Source organism: Symsagittifera roscoffensis, chromosome 2, assembly GCF_963678635.1.
Source record: "Symsagittifera roscoffensis chromosome 2, txSymRosc1.1, whole genome shotgun sequence".
Lineage (NCBI taxonomy): Eukaryota > Metazoa > Xenacoelomorpha > Acoela > Convolutidae > Symsagittifera > Symsagittifera roscoffensis.
This window is the reverse complement of record NC_087063.1, coordinates 54,401,701-54,419,061: the sequence shown is the minus strand read 5'-3', so window position 1 is coordinate 54,419,061 and position 17,361 is coordinate 54,401,701. Positions and strand designations below refer to the sequence as shown.

The 17,361-nt window shown below is 36.5% G+C and overlaps 1 protein-coding gene across 7 annotated transcripts; it reads left to right on the top strand.

Moving 5' to 3' along the window:
• The first annotated feature begins 97 nt into the window (after positions 1–97).
• LOC134839149 (trichohyalin-like) lies at positions 98–16,867 on the top strand. Of its 7 annotated transcripts, none has more exons than XM_063854602.1 (19): positions 1,200–1,796; positions 2,083–2,921; positions 3,185–3,291; positions 3,534–3,711; positions 4,002–4,783; positions 4,908–4,982; positions 5,382–5,553; positions 8,466–8,566; positions 8,639–8,659; positions 9,413–9,521; positions 10,259–10,393; positions 12,123–12,149; positions 12,357–12,446; positions 12,687–12,777; positions 13,210–13,335; positions 13,631–13,797; positions 14,351–14,449; positions 16,213–16,356; positions 16,688–16,867. In XM_063854602.1, exons 1-18 carry the CDS (start codon positions 1,448–1,450, stop codon positions 16,339–16,341), a joined length of 3,597 nt encoding a protein of 1,198 aa, XP_063710672.1. In that variant the 5' UTR covers positions 1,200–1,447; the 3' UTR covers positions 16,342–16,356; positions 16,688–16,867. The 7 variants fall into 7 exon arrangements, with proteins under 7 accessions (XP_063710676.1, XP_063710672.1, XP_063710669.1 ...); XM_063854599.1 differs by having other exon boundaries at positions 1,200–1,838; XM_063854606.1 differs by lacking the exons at positions 1,200–1,796; positions 2,083–2,921 and adding an exon at positions 98–582.
• The last annotated feature ends 494 nt before the right edge of the window (positions 16,868–17,361 follow it).

Genomic DNA, 17,361 nt, shown 5'->3' with positions numbered 1-17,361 from the left:
CAGTTTATTCATAACTTTCTACAATTAAACGTTTCGATTTGCTGCTTCAAAAGAATCAACCACAAAACAGGCTTCGCACTTTTTCATCATCATATTGTTGTTTACACGCACGTGCCGGCCAAACGCAGCAATATTCGATTTTCGTAAAAACGTTCTAAAACTTCTATAACTTATTATTTAGAATATAACTCATCAAAACGCCATACCGTAGTCAAAAAATTTCTTCGTCCTAAATTTCAAACAAAATCCAGTTTTAAAAACTACCTGCAAAGTTAGAATAGACAACTCGCGTAACTTAAAAAACACGGCCTTTCGGCTAAATTCGTCGACGTTTTACAACTTCCGTGCACTGAAAACATGTCTTTGGCAGTGGACGGTGCTTATTACGAAGATGATGTTCCCATCCCCACCCACCATAAGAGCACCCGCAAAAGTAAGAAATCGCGAAAGGACAAAGAAGGAAAGGGCAAAGGCGATTTCTCAACTGCGAGGACAGGGGGCGCTGAACACTACCGGGAGTTCTCCCCCAATCCCATGCCTGACTTCATGATGAACCCTTTCGATCGACCCACTTCAGAGCAGGTATGATAAATGTTCGTATTTCACGGCGTTTTAAAAGAGCAGTCGGTTACTGTTCAAGTAGCTAAAAATTCTGACCAGTGTAATCATAGCAACAAGTTATGGGATACAAGCTTAAAACAAGTTGAATTTTTTTCATTTTTCGAAATTTTCCTCGATTTTTCCTTTAAACACGAACTGCAGAGAAATTGACGAGTGTTTCGACCATTAATACGCTAAACCACAAATAGCTTTTCCAGAACCCTGAATAAGTTTATCAATTTTTCAGCCCAATGAGTTGATTGATCGGATTGAATGACCAAATGATTGCACAAAAAAACATGCAGCACCTTTTTACGGATTACGTACTAAATGTACAGCCAGAAAGTTTTAATGCATTCAAGTTTTCGAGGAAGAGCTTTCTGGATTTTACAAATAGTACATAATCAATAGCTTTGTTTTGGTTAATCAGTCTCCAATACGGCCTGAAACAACATTAGTATTTACACATCAAACCACACAAACAAGCCTCAAACATTTCATTTGAACAAGCACGGTAGATGGAAAAATCTCGAGGAATTGTTTAATCTGCTTCTAAATGCGGCAGGTGGCTATACTACTAATGATTAGTTATCAAAAAAAAATTCTTGTATCTAACAGCTCAAAAAAAACAAACACAGCAAAGCAGTCCACTCGCATGGAATATTACTTAAAACAAGAACATTTTTTTAAATGAAAACTTTTAAAAATATCAACTAAAGCGAACCTACATAGTTAGAAATATCGTTTGCTAAGCTGCATTACTTACAACTTTTTCTACGCGATTTTTAGCAGTTGGTAATTTTGACCTCCTTAATAAAAACATTTTTGAGGAAACAATTATGGAGCGATGAAGATTAAGCAAAAAATTCTCGGAAGTTCGTTTTTTGCACACGAAAAATCAGAGAACAATTCCTCTCGGTCTACTAAACCGGATCCCAGATTCTACTACAACTACAAGCCAAGTGTTAGCCCTCGCAAATCATTCGCACCTCATTTGGTTAACTTCGGAAGCAACCAACCACCGAGTCCACCTGTAGAATATCCCTTGGATCCACCAGCTATAGAGAAAAATCGAAAACATGACTCATTAAGCGAAGCAGTGCGAAGCCTTCCGACGTTTAGTCAAAACGATTTGAACAAGAGTCTTAACTCCCTAAGTTATCCAACTCCAACTTTGCAAGATCAGAAACCATTAAGTAAATATGAGCGCAACGCAATCGTTTTCAAAAACGCCAACCGTAAGGCCGATTTATGAATTGGAATAGTTTATTGCCATGCAAATATACAAACTTGTTGTCAAGTAGAGCGAATAATTTTTAAATGAATTTTATTTGAATATTTCCATATTTGAACATTTCCATAACAAACAATCAGCAAACAAAAGAACCGTTTAAATGAAAACGTAAGAATATATTGTACGCTTAAGACGTAGTATTAAAATGATAGGCATGGCAATAAAGCCAAAATTGCGTTGTTCTGCAGTGAAAACCAGCGACAAAACCCGAAACAGTTTGTCCCATACATTTCAACCTGATGGGCGAACCGGAACTTCATCTACTCGTTCCAGCAATACCTCCTACACCAAAATACCTTCGCCATCGTTACATCACTATAACCACAATCCAGTAAACCACACAGGAACTAGATCGTCTGACTCTCAGAACCAAGAAGACTATCCTCCAAATATTAGTGTGCTACTAAGTGAGACTAAAAACATCAATTCGATTGCACAACAGAAGATGCTACTTAAACATTATACTCTTACCACACTGCATGGTAAGAGCAGCTCCACGCAGACGGCGACTGATAATGAATCCAATTCTGTACTCGATGGACCAATTTACTCAGTTGCTGGCGCTAGTTCTGGGTTCCAATATTCCAGGGATAAAATTGATGTTCCAGAAACAATCCCCGAAAGACCAGAAAACAAAGATGCGGGCCAAAATTACAGCAGAGGTAATAATACTGATCAGGTTGGAACCGATAGTGAAAAGACGGAAAGTGGTTCGAAGACTCGTTCCAAACAGGACACCGCCGTGCAAAATGGAGAAGTTGATACAGACAGCGCGAAGAAACACGTGAACAACATTTCCATTCAGACTGACCAAGACTATGAACAAACAAACACAAACAATGAGCGACAAAACTACATGACAGAAGAAGACACAGACTATGGTGCTGATAACGTAACGACAATAGAGGTATCTCGATTGGAGGGACCGACTTATCTGGTGGACGAGAAAGATCATCAGCCCCCTTCGGACAGAGCACCCAAGAAGATCAAACTCATCAAACGCATGTCTACTTTCAGCAGCGAAGATGTAAACCGACATATAGACACCCGACATTTCTTCCTCAAATCATTAGCAATCATTTATTCTGTATAGCATCAAAAATTATCAAGAGTTTTTGAGTAATCAATAGTGGCATTATCCTTTTCAGATCAGATAGCACTTTATTTTAGTTGTTATGGTAGATAGATAAGTCCTGATAACGTAAACAAATACTCTTACCATGATTTAAGAGTAACTATAAATACTCTGTGATATTGGTGTTTGAGTAGCCAATTTCATTAACTTTTCAGCTGACAGATCTGCACGTGTACATCGTGCCACCGGAGTACTGGGACGACACTCACAATTGCGCCTTCAACACAGTCATGAACTTCACTACTTCAGTCGGCTTTATCAGGTGAGACCCAATAAAACGACAATGGCTTCAAATTTCAGTGCTAGATGGTTCCAGATCTATTCGGAACAACTATCAATGAACCTAATACTTGATGTAAACCATTCTAACAAAAACATCAAGTTTGATACATGCCAACCGAGACAAAATCTTCCTAGTCTTACTATCTCCAACATGAACAAATAATTAAACAAAACCATCATACTCATGAATTGGGCACGCAAATATTACAATGATGCAATTAGGGTCTACCCCGAAACGAGACTGCTGGATCTTCGTGCAGTTTTGATAGACCAAGTGACCCAGTCGGGAGGCATCCTACCCCAGCAGTTCGTGTTCCTTAAGAGTGTTGGCCGTGCACTCACCCTAGTCAAAGACCAACAGGAGGGCCAGCTCAAAGTCAAAAACTTCCTTCCCCCTTTTGTAAGATCTCACTGGCAATTACTTCAAATAAGATCAACAAAACCTTTTGGTTTTCACGCCATCTCCAACGTGAAACTAAATTCAGTCCAGAAAACATAAATAATCGATTCCGTCTCAAGAGTTAATTTTGTTCGAAATTGACTGTTGAAAAGCGAACGCTAATAATTAATAACAAATCTGTAGTTTCGTAATTTTCTCAATAAAATGGAGCTAACAGCCTAAAATTTTGGAACGTAACAATAGAACGAAAAACAAAACTGAATATTCTGCATCTAAACGGAATATTTTAGGCCTACGCTCCTGAGCTTTTCTTGATGACGCGTGAGAGACTCATGGCTCCAGGTAGAAGAAACAAAAACCCGCGCAACATTCCTCCCTTAGCTCAGATTCCGCAACACAAGTACGTTCCCATGCACCACTCCCAACAGGCGGCAGCAGCCATGCATCACAATCAGGTGGGATACATGCCTCAAGGACAACCACACTATCCCCCTCCTAGTCACCAGTCTCAGTATCGTGGTGGGGGAGGGGCAACGGGCAGGGGATATCAGATGGACCAGTTTTATGGGGTGCCTCAACAGTCCATGAATCCAATGATGGGCGGTGATTACAACAGCCACTACCACCAAGGGCCCGATCAAAGTAACCTTAGAGGTCGACACTTTGCAGGAACACCCTCAATGGGTAACCAATACGGTCGACAACCAACAATGGGCTACCCGACAAACAGAACCGGATACAGAATGCAAAGTCAAAATGTGCAAGACAATCGTGTGTTCCCTCCTCAAAGCGAGTTTTTCCCGGGCTATGGTGGATATCAGCCAGCAAAAAGAGTTGGATACCCTATGGACTATGGACCGCCTATGAGTGCTAGTCCTCCCGAAACAGCTATGGGTCCGCAAGGTGCACTTTATGTAGACCCGGTTCCTTTGTCAATGCCACCAGGACAAGAGAACCATAATGGTCATATAGTACATGGTATGGACACAGCAGGGGGCATGGAAGATGGCTCTGAGTTTCAGAATGAAGAGGAAGACCGTCCAACTACAGCTAGTTCACAATCATCAGCTGGGTAAGTTTACAAAAACGTAAATACCCTCAATTTGATTTAGGTACTTTGAAACCAACCCAATGATCTTTCCCAGTCCTCGTTTTGCATTTGAATCTTGCACTTATTTTGTTCCTAAAAATTACAGGAAGAAAGCAAAATCCACTTCTCGTTCGCAACACAAAAAGAACGAGGAACAAATCGCACAAATGAAAGAGCTAAGGTGAGGCAAGGCATCTCTAGATTAAAACAAACTTTGTAACCTTAGCAACTGTTACCTTAGCTAGATTAGAAGTCACGATAGGTTTAAATGAAAACATCAAGTTCAAGCTTTTTAGCTGTAGCCTGGATTGAACTGCGCATTATATTTGAAAGCACGAAAACATTTCAGCAAAAATGCATGCATCAAGTTTTTTTTTTACAGTTATATGCAAAAAGGTAACGAATTTGACTGATTGTTATACAAAATTTCTATCCAACCAACCGATTTTGGTAAAAATGGGGTTTTAGAAAAATCAATGGCACTTTGTAATTCCTCTCAAAAAGTTTTGTTACACATTACAATTCGTTTTTTTCAAGAACTATAATTTAATCTAAAATCTCATTTGTTGCATCGAAACAGGAAACAGGAGGCGTCTTTGGAGGAGCGTGAGAAGCAGTTGGCCAAGCAGGAAAGGGAGCTAGAGAGAAAGAAAGAAGAGAAGGAGAGGAAGTTAGAGGAGAAGAGACGCAAAGTGGAGATGGAGCAGGAACAAGCACTTAGAGATCTGGAGAAACGACTGGCCGAACAACAAGTCAGTAACACGGCTTATGTAGATATCGTCCCATTGTCAATTCTTAACACCTATATGAAAATCCAGAACCATCGATCTCACTCAAACAATTCAAATCATAATCCAGTTCCCAAAATTTTTTTGACGGACAACTGACTCGAGAAAAAAAGGACCAATTGCTCAATATATAAGTTTCTGTTCCGCTGGAATTTAAAAAAAACATTTTTTTCTTTCCTATCAGACAGTTCAATTTAAGGCCGTTTTCATTATTGACTTAGGATAAAAATTGTGTTATTACAAAAACTTGACCAAAAACATCATACCTCGCAAACTAATGATTTGAGCAGTCAAATTTGGAGGCAAGATTCGCAATCCCTGGGAGTGTTCTGACAGCCCCCAACTACAGGGTTAGGAATTTCAAATAAAAAAAATTGAATTCAAGTTTTCTGAAATTTTTTTTGAAAAAATCACAAAAACGTCATAACTCAAAAACTACAAGATTTGAGCAGTCATATTAGGAAGCGAAATTCGCAAACCCTGAGATTACCCTGACAGAGCCTCACTATGAAGATGGTGGCTTCAAATTTCATGATATTTTGTATATCTAAATTCTTTGAACAATTTAAAAAAAAAGACAACAAACGTCTTATCTCGGGAGCATTTGAGCAGTTGCAATTGGACGCAAGAATTGCAAACTGAAACTCCTGAGAGTAACCCTCACATTACCCAACTACAAGGATGGGGATTTCAATTTTTTGGAATTTTAAAAATCTAAGTTTTCTGAGAAATCATAAGACACGTCACATTTCGATAATTACAAATATTTGAGCAGTGATATTTAGAGTTAAGATGCGCAATCCTTCTGAGTACTCTGAAAGCACCCAATTACAAGGCTGGGAATTTCAAGTTTCGTATTTTCTTTGTAATTTGAGTTTTCTGAAAATTTTTGAAAACATCTCGTCGTAGCTCTTACACTAACAGGATTTGGGAATTCATTGCTGGAGGCCCAAATCGTAACCCCTGGGGAACGCTAACAGCATCCGACTATTGGGATGCTTATTTTAAATTCGGTGAAATAAACACTGAATTCAAACTGGAAAATTGAAAAAAATCTTAACCATTGCAATATACGATAAAACCTAAACGTGACAAAATTCTTTTGTCAAACATGCAAAAATAATATGTTGAAAAACCTTAAATGTGGCGAGATAGTGAAGCTCACACTTAAATATATAATAGATAAGATATTCAAAAAATTCAAAATATTTAGCTTTTTGAAAATTAAATTGTCTGTCAACACCTTAAATTAAAACTCAAACCAAACAAGCAGAACCAGTTGTTCCGACCATCATGATTGAGTAGAAAAAACAAAAGAAAGAAATTGCCACACAAAAAAAACAAATGCCAGAATTAAAGCGTAAAAACGATCAAGTCATTCTCTTACCCCGATGATTCATACAAGCCCACGCAACAAAATCAAACCAGGCGGCGGACAAAACATATGCGCAAAAAAAGGATAGATGCCGTGATATATTTTTCAAATGATTGTAACCGGGAAGAATCATACATTCTATAAACTCAAGAAAAGACAAAAAGCATTACTTTGTTCGAAGAAAAAAATTCAACACAATTAAAAAATTTTAAAAAACTTTTAATGATCGTAAAAAGAATTTGTAAAAAATCAAATATCAAAAAAAATTCTGCTAAATTTCTTGGAACGCGATAACTATCGCTGCCCCATAATCATTATAGATTGAAATAGTTTTGAATGATATTGAAAAACCTTTAAATGAGAGGCAAACTCTTCGTTGTGGCAACTCAGTTGAATGAAAATGAGCAGGTAAACAATAGCCAGACAAATTTTCGTCAGGCGCAAAAACTCCTGTTTCAAAAGAACAGGTCCAGACAGCATTCGAAACCATGAACTTTTTCCGTCAATTTCGTTGTTATTGTTACTAATTTTAAGCAGGTGTAACACGTTCGAAGCGAAAGTTTGCACCAAAAAAAAACTCGGAACTAGGTAAAAACGCCTGTAATTCTTGCGCAGGCACCCATTGAGCCGAAAAAAATGTGCTTTTATAAGCAAACTTAGAAACTCAAAAAAGTTTTTAATTCTTCCTTCCAAACATTTAGATTCAAAAATTTCTTGCTCATCAAACGACCCAATATGGGACCAATCAGCCGATAGTGCAAGTCAAAAACCTTTTCAAAGTCAAATAGAAAGAAAAACTGAAAATTAAAACGAAAATAGAAACATAGCCAACAGACAGTTGGAAAAGAGCCAATGAACGCAAGTAAACAAAAAAAAACACTGACTTGTGTTTTGGAAAATTTTCCAATTTCAAAGAAAAAAATCTCAACTTTTCCAAGAAAAAAACTTTCCAATTTCAAAGAAAAAATCTTTCCATTTTCAAAGAAAAAATTATGATTATAAAATTAACGTTATTTGAGAAAACTCTATCAATAGCTAAAATTTTAATTTCGCTGGAAAATCTGAAAACTAATTTCCACTTTCGAAACTAGAAGTCGATCATAATTTTTTGTACTTTTATACTTTTGCTGTTTGGCAGAGGAGTTTGCCTTCTTTTTACCAAAAGAAATGTACTGAACTAGAGAAAAATCAAAGTGAAACCGCGAAAAAGTAAATTTGAGCTTGAACAAAATTCAAGACTTCCCAAAAAAAATCATCGCGAACTATCTAAAAGTAAGAACTACGTTCATCGACTCTTAAAAACTGAAAATGTCTTCTTGACGAAAAAAAAACATATATGGAGTGACTAATAACTTAAGTTCATGTGAACAAAGTTTTTTACGGGAAAAACGTCCAGTACCCGGTTCCAACACCCTTGCTTTTCGCAAGGGTAAATAAGGCTTGAAATCTTTTTTATTTTTTATTTCTTTAAAATCGTACGCAAAGATAGAACTTATTTCAGCGGAAGTTAGAGGACAGCAAATATCAAATGGAAAGAGAGTTGCAGGAGCAGAAAGATCGACAGGAGAAAGCGATGAACGACATGACAAGGAACATTGAAAGGTATAGACTTTTCTAGCGTTTTTAACTTCACTTTTGCGGACCAATAATCATCTAATAAATAGTTAATTATAGAATGAAACACGAAGCTGAAATGTAAGTATCAAGTGGTATCTTTTTCAAATCTTAGTTTTAGCCATATATTGAACAAATATTTCGTTGGACCTATAGTTTTTATCTGGATTGCATGATCTCTACGTTCGAACTCCAAAATTTCCTCTTCGGAAACAGCCTTTCCTCATTTAACCAAAAAAGCTACCGTGCTGAGCATGATTCTGGGTTCACGAAAATCATAATATAAAATTTGTCTTGAGCATGAGTTCATCTATTGCTCAAAACCGTCTTGGAAATTTCAAAAAACAATAATAGAAGGATTTGCACAAGTGTTCCTTTCAAAATGGGATTGGAATAATTAATAAAATTTCTTCAGAAGAGATGTACTCGATCTGGTGGTGTAGGAATTACTCATAAAGAAGGGATTACTAGCCTCATTAAATGAAGATTCTAAAAGACTTCAATAAACTTCCTTTCACCAAATCAAATATAAACTCATTCAGTTTAGAAAATCTGACTTGTATGGTATGTCTAAAAGCAGAAGATCAGTTAAGGTTTAAATTTTCTGTAGTTTTTTTAAAGATTTTTTTCCAAAAAACTACTGGAAAAATGTGAAACTTTAGAAAAAAAACAACCGCCTCATTAAAATACTTCTCGAACCATAAATACGTTTTATCGGTGAAAACCCAGAGCCCTCCGAAAACTTTTCAAAATTATAATTTAAAAATGATTCTATGTTTATTTATTTGTATTGGTTAGAGAGCTAGATTGCTCTAACTATATCGCATTGCTTAGGGAGCAGCAGCAGGAGGTGTTCAAACAGCAGAAGGAGATGGATGACTTGCTGAGGGAGAAAGAGAAAGCATTCAATGCCAAAAGACAGCAGATGGAGAAGGAAATAAGGGTGAGCTACAATTACACAGTTCACTCTCACCAGTGAAAAAAATGCAGAACAGTCAATTTTTGAAGTTAGCTTCCATGAGTTTAGAATTTATTCGATTCATATAGCCAAAATCCGTTCCGTATAGATATGTGCAACACGAAAACTAAATTGCATTATTTTTCCTTCCGAGCATGGAATACTTAGGGCATTGAAAACGGGATTTCCCAGTTATATGAGTAGCTAACAGTATAAGCACAGCTGACAGTCAGGTGAGCCATACGTAATCAAGTCATTAGTGTCACGGCAACTTCGATTTCACACAGGAAGTCGCCTGACATAATCAGGCTTGAAAAATGAACTGATTACTCAGTCGTTGCAAAAAGGTGATAGCAGTCTTTGATAGCTGAAATTGTATGAGATTTTGCAAGAAAAAGAAAACTTTGATAGCAATGTGTTCACTAGCAATTGCATAGTGTTTTTTATGTTCATCTTGCTAGCTCCAGTCACTGAAGGGCCCGGCTATACAATTGAGAGTCAAGGCAAAAAGTCAAAACTTAAACAATTTTCAAGAGCTATTTAAGACAATTGATTTCTTACCACAATGAATAATACTGGAAACTTTAACAATAGAATCTCTGGCTCCAAAACATTCAAAACACAACATTAAAATTATACCAACTCAAATGTCTTTGTGGGTTCATAAAGATATTCCCTAAAGCCAAACCAGCTAACTAGAGAATGTAAATTGTGTATTTCAGGAGCAAGAAGCGCAGCTACGGCAGAAATTGAGTGAAGAGGAAAGGAAGCTGGCTGACAAGGAGCGAGACATAGAGAGAGCCAAGATGGAGTTGGAAAAACAACAACTGGAAAAAGAGAAGGACTCCATGCAGAAGGTACAGTCACTAGCTTTCCGTTAACACAAAAAAATCAACGGCATTCAAATTGGTGTTCACTATCTTCAAAGAGGAACTGAAGTAGTTCCTATAGCACCAATGTGAAAAAAATGACGAAGTAGAATAAGCAATCTGAACTTAAAAAAGGTGGTTATTTTTTAGAAGCGAAACATTTGTTGGTCCTGGTGTATTCATAGTGTGACAACCTTTTATATTTATAGGCTCATAAAAATATATAACCATACATTTTATCTGAGCTTATAATTGGTTGAAAAAGCTCAGACAGATAAAAATGAATAATTGAGAAGTAATCGATCAATTTCGAAAAACGCTGCACGCGAAGGCTACTTCTTCAGGCAAATCTCAATTTTGAAGATTGTGCAGAGCATTTAATGTGAATGGACGATTTAATCAAGATAGGCGAATTGCTTTTTGATTGATTGTGCCAGTCTGTATGAACTTTTTGCGAATCTCTAAACAAAATTATCAACAAGTAAAAATTCTATCTGTCTTATAGGTCATTTTTAACAAGTTATGTAGATGCACACAAAGTATACAAATTTGTATCTCAGCATTCGTTTGTTTTTCCGGCTTTCGAAAAGAAAGTGACCGCCCCTTCGTGCTCGGTATGATTTTTATTTCTTCAGACAAATTTCGATTCGAGTCTTTTTTGATGGATTTTTCATATCACCTGTAAGCTATTGACGTCTTCTGCTTAAACTTAAAAAGCATTTACCTGCAATCTTTTTCGTACAGTTAAGGGAATTTAAGAATTGCCAATTGATGACAATTACTGCGCCCTATTTTTCGTGCTATTGACTTGTTCGCGGCAATTTAAACAGCTAAAGAAGTTGTTCCAAAAAGGCAAAAGTTGGTTCAAATCAAAACTGCGCAAAAATCAGACTTTCTTAATAACAAGCAAATCAAACAAAACGGTTAACTTCCCAAACAACATGCTAGAAAGCAATGAAAAATCAGTTGTTGACAAAAAAAAACAAAAAAATTATATTTAGACGAACGAACACTAGAACACTATATTACCTGCACCAAAAAGAACTTAACAAACACAGCTGTTCGCACAACAAAAAGGAACAAAGGTTTAGACCAAATGTGTTAAATGAGCTAAGACAAAAAACATACTTCAGGACAAAATTTTTCAGGTTTTTTTTTTCGTTTCATCACGGGTCTGTGAGGTTGAATTAGACTTTTTCAAAATTCTTCGAAAAGTTCTAAAATAATACCAACGAAAAAAAAAGGAAACTAAGCCGACATAATTAAAGCCGACCGACCTCAAGCGCAGAAAATCGTTGAAACCAAAAAATACTCAGCAAGAACATTTAAATTACACCCAAGGCACATATGCAACCAATACACTAACGATGCTATTACATCAGCAGTTGATATTTTGTATTACACTTATTCCCATTTTGACCATTCTGTGAACTGAGTCTTGTACGGGAAAAAAATTTAGTACCCGATTGTAATACCTTGCTTATCGCTAAGGTAAATACATCACTTTGTGGTTTACATAGTTTCTGGGCTAAAAAATTTCAGAAAATATGATTATCTAATGATCAACATTTTTTAAATCAAAATTATTCCAGAAATTAAAGGGTAGTTGGAACATTTAGGGCTTCGCCGCAATAGGAGAAGCCTCGTTGTTTCTTATGTTCAATTATCCATCTCAGCATTCTTTTTAGTTTGATCATGTGGAATGAAAATGTTTCAGCAAAACTTCATCCAAAAAGCAAAAATGGTACGAGCTCTCCAACGCTAAACTGGCTGAAAATCTGAATGTAACGAATTCATTTTCTAATTAAACATTCTCTTTAAAAATTTTCTTTTCTGCCAAAAACTACTCATCAACGAGTCACTAACACGGGGAAATATTATTTCCCCGCAAACTATTTACTAAAACTCCAGACAATATTCTTGATTTCAATGACTCTACTAATTTTTCCAGGAGATGAAGAGAGAAAAAGCGCGACTTGCCAAGGAGGAAAAAGAGCAACTTAAGACGGAGAGAGAAAATGCCATCAGTCGACAAGGACAAGTAAAATAAGAAAATCGTACCTTGACATTTTTCAGAACTAATCAAGAAAACCGTGCTCAAGAACATTTTTGCTGTAAAAATGATGTCTTCGGAACTTTTTCAACTGACTTGACATGAGCCATGTCCCAACAAAATGACTCTAATCCAAAACCTTTTCATCAATTCCATAATGAAAAATAAAACATTTAATTCAAACTTGACCATTTATTCCAATAATAGCGAGTATAACTTCCTGTTTAGATGAACGCAGAAGGTGACACCTCTAGACCGGGAAGTAGTCCCCCAAAAATGAAGTTTCCGAGGGCTAAGACGCCCGATCTATTAGAAGAATGTACGCATGTTTACATTTCCCACTATTGTCTATCCAATACTCGTATAATGCCAATTCAACCCTTTTCTGTCAGACCCTTTCTATTTGTTGCTAGTTTTTAAACATTGCATGCGAACCGGAAACAATAAAACACAATACTTCAAAAAACAACGAGGCCATTAAGCAAAGATTAGTAAATTCACAAGTTTGAGCTTCCCTAGAGGTTGTTTAAATATATTGGGAATTAGCGGCAAGTGCGGGATTTTTTAAAAAAATTTTAAGCTATTGTGCCTAAATATGATATTGTAGGAATCTACATAAGAAATCTATGCAAAAACCTCAGCAGCCATAACCCCCTTGCATATCAATAAAACTACACTATGAAACAACACTTCTATGAAACTATCATTAAATGCTACAACTTAAACTCATCTCAATGATAGCGTGTTTCAGTCCAGAAGAAACTCCAGGAACTGGCAAGGATAAAAGAGGAGCGTAAAGAGATAGAGTTGGTACAGGAGGACCTCGTCAGGAAAGCACTCAGTGTCCAGGTCAAGGCCACTCAGAAGAGGGCTCAAGGTTATATTAATCAGACGTCTAAGCGCCAATAATATAAAGCTAGGTTAACTTGTCGAATCTAAATTTAGCTGCTATGATGAACCACGTCGTAGTTGTGAGCGCAACAAAATCTGAATCGAGTTGCATAAAGCGATCTTTGCCCGGCAAAATAAGTCATCGATTATGCCTTAGCAGGCTAACAGTCCTTGATAGATCAACTGCGAATCGCGAAAGCTTCTTTTTAATTATAGATTAGAATATCGAGCCTTTCGTTCTCAAAATCAAAGATCATTTTTTTGAGCTTTCAAGTGTTTAGCACGTGACAACTGGAAGAAGCAGTACTTTGAAGAGAAGCGCAAGACAGCACCCCTGGAGGAACACGCTACTAAGTTGAGACGGGAGGTTGACAACCTGAACAGACGTGTGATCACGCGGTTGGAAAAGGAAGCAGATGCACAGCAGGACCACAATCAACAGCTATCAGTAAGTGAATAGCAATCAAATACTGAATTATCAAGAACATGTATATCAGCATTCCAAGTCAGGGGAACGCCCGTTGGTTCGCCAGCCTACAAAAACAGAGAAAAATGCACCTTATTCTCAATAAGGAGCAGAACAGCTGTTGTATGTAAAGCGCTGAACAGCTCGCATGCAGGAGTTTTCCCTCGTGTGGTCTCAACTTGAAACCAATTTGACGAACAATAAGGATATTACCGTGCTGCGCTAAGGATATCAGATTTTATAAATTTACCATCTTTTGTGCACAATGGAGTCTTAACACGTTGGCAGCCATGGTAAAATTATCAGATAATTATTAGAGAAGCACAATAATGTCACAGTTAATCAACATATTATCAACACAGTATCAAAATATAGAGCAGCTATGAGAAACCAAATACCAGTCGCATGTCGTGAGTTTTCAGAAAAACAGAGGGATGATGGTGGCAGGTAATTAGCACGTAACATCAATTCTATGCTAACATGTCCTTGCCCTTTTCCCTTTAATTTTTCATCAATGGTCTATTATTTATTTCAGTCGCAGCACAAGATAGTGTTCATGAAGTTACAGTTTGAGTTGGAGGATACTAAACAGAGGATAGAAGAGATGCAACTCAAGCTACTCGGAGAAGTCAAGGTGAGAAACTATTTTTTCACTAACATTTCCACTAGAACAGTCAAAGCGAAACACATTCCATAAAACAAGGATAGCCGATTGTTCTCTTTCCACAAAACAATGATAGCCGAAGTGTTGTTTTCTTTTGCACGTGGTGTGATGAAAGGCTCTTAAAACCTAAAATTTAGGCATATGTTGTTCCAAAAATGGCAGTAAAAACCTTCAAAAAGGTCTTTACTGGAGTGAAATTAAAATTCCATGGCTTATCCATTTATAATAAGCCTGCTCGCATTCTTTACTTGATCGAAATTAGATTAAAACTCAAAAATTTCAAACCGATTTTTTGACACTGGGTCAATATGAACAAGAACAAGAACACTGGAACAAGAAGTAGTGCCTAAATAAAGAAAGCTTGATGATGATGAATTTTTCAAATTCGTTCTATGTCGTTCGAATCGCGACTAAAAGGGCTTTAATATGATATATCACTCGACCCATTCCGATGATTTTTTGTTACCTGATTTTGCATGGTGCCTGAAATGCCGGAATACAAAGTTTTCATTGGTCGTAGCAACATGTATCAAAGAACAAGCTAAAATGAAATTTTCCTAGAAGCGATTATGAAAGCGTATCTCAGAAATCAGGTAGCAACATAGATTAACACAGAAGCGAAGTTGCACTTCGCATACACAAGCGAAAATATGACCGATAACGCTACTGGGGAAAAATTGAATGAGTAAAACTTTGAGTCTACAAAATTTCTTAAGAGACGCACGCCAATAATGAGTCTACATAATTGCTAAGTGACGCAAGCCAATTAAGACGCATTAGCAGTACCAGTCAAACATGCCTCAAATTATAGAGCGGACCCATTTAAACTAGTATACGAAGCAGTTCATTAAAAACATCCGACCCTGCCCAGGTTCTAACCTTCTTATTTTGCTCCTGGTCTCCTTCCCTACCTCTACGCTACAGATACATGATGCCTTGAAGCTAAAGTGCTATGTGTAATATAATAGTCTGTGTTAATATCCTTAGCATTGGCTGTACTTAATAGCTGGATCAAAATGAACACTTTCAAAATGAACACCTTTTGTCGCAACAATTTTTGCGACTTAGGTTGGAAAAAAGAAAGTTTATACTATAACACAAGCTACGCTTGTGTAAACATAGCCAACAGACAGTTCGAAAAGAGACAATGAACGCAAGAGTCAACGAAAGAAAAAAATACTGACACTTCGCATTTCTGAGAAAAAAATAGATGACACTGAAGTTCTTTGAATTTCTAGAACAGTTCTTGATTGACAATTTTTAGATATAACTGACCAAATTTAACAAAAAGTGATCAATAAGCAAAAGTTTTATTTCACTGGAAAATTTGAAGATTAAATTCCACTGCCGAATCCAGAAGTGGAACCACCTTTTTTGTGACCTTCACTCTTTTGCTGTTCGATAGTGGAATTTGCCTTCCTTTTGACAAAAGAAATGAATTAGCTTGAAGAGAAATCAAAAATCAAACCTCGAAAAAGTAAGTCTGAGCCTTAAAAAACACTAAGACTTTTCCTGAAAAAAACATTATCGCGACCTATAAAAGAGTCTGAACTACGTTCATCGACTGCCAAAAAAAATTATTATACCATTAAGTAAATCCCAACAAAACCGTACACTTATTTCTTTATAGAACGAGCAACACAAAAAATCCGCTATACGACTAAGCTAAACAGCTCCATGAGCACGTTGGTATCGAAACTCAATCTTATCAAAATGTTTTTATATACTTTCAGAGGCGACTTCAATGTTCACGAGAGACTCGTTGTCTCCACAGAGAGTTAAAACAGACTAGAGTAACTGCTAACTTAATGCCACCTAACTCTCTGTCGACGCCTAATGACAATGAGGCTAATACCAATTAGAGCTTATTTCACAGGGTAAATCAACAACTAAAACGTGCTCTAAATCAAAGCTAACACCGATTCTGAAATTATTCTTTCTTAACCGGATTGTGAAAAAAATACTTCCTCAAAGAAACCGATGAAATAACTCAGCTGTGCTATGAAAAGTCAAGAAAAATTTTAGTCTCCTGTAATAGCTATCTCCTGAGAAAAGCAAAAATAATGACAAGCAAATTATGTTTTTCGAACGTATCGCTTCATTTTTGAGGCCACAATACTTATATAATTACATCTACATCCTGTTTGAAAACGGGCTAGTATCAGCTCAACTCTGCGAGCAAGGTCATTAAAGCAGATTCTGTTTTAGATGAGACGCTGGACTGAATGGGAAAGCAGCATAATCCGAAACCAACTGCAGCTACAGAAAAACGGAGCGAAATAATTTTAAAGCAGAGTCTTCTGTTACCAGAAAAACACTATGCTGAAGCTTTAAGTTTAGCCTTCTTAGCCTACATTGTTTTGAAAATTTACTTTTCCAAATTACAAACTAAATTAAAGCTTTTGTTTTGGACTTAATTCCTCGAATATAGCCAACAACCAGATGAAAAACATTCAAACAACTTAAAAAAATAAATAACGACGTCCTATTTTTTTAAAGAAGAAAGGATAGCCGGTTGCTATGCCAGTAGTATAAGGTTTTGATCAAATTAATTTTAAAAATCTTTAAAAAAATCTAGTGTATTATATCTCATTAACAGGTAGTTGTTTCATTGTTAATTCAACTTATAAAATTTAAAATAGCCAACAGACAGTTGGAAAAGTTTGGAAAAAAGTCATGAACGCTAAGAAACAGAAAAAAACTTTAAAATAGCCAACAGACAGTTGGAAAAGTTTGAAAAAAAGTCATGAACGCTAAGAAACAGAAAGTGTTTTTTTTTAAACTTCAACTTCCAAACCTTAAAGAAAGGAGCCAATAGACAGTTGAAAAGAGTCGAAGAACGCAAGTTAACTTTCGTACCTTCAAAAAAGAACCTTCGAAAC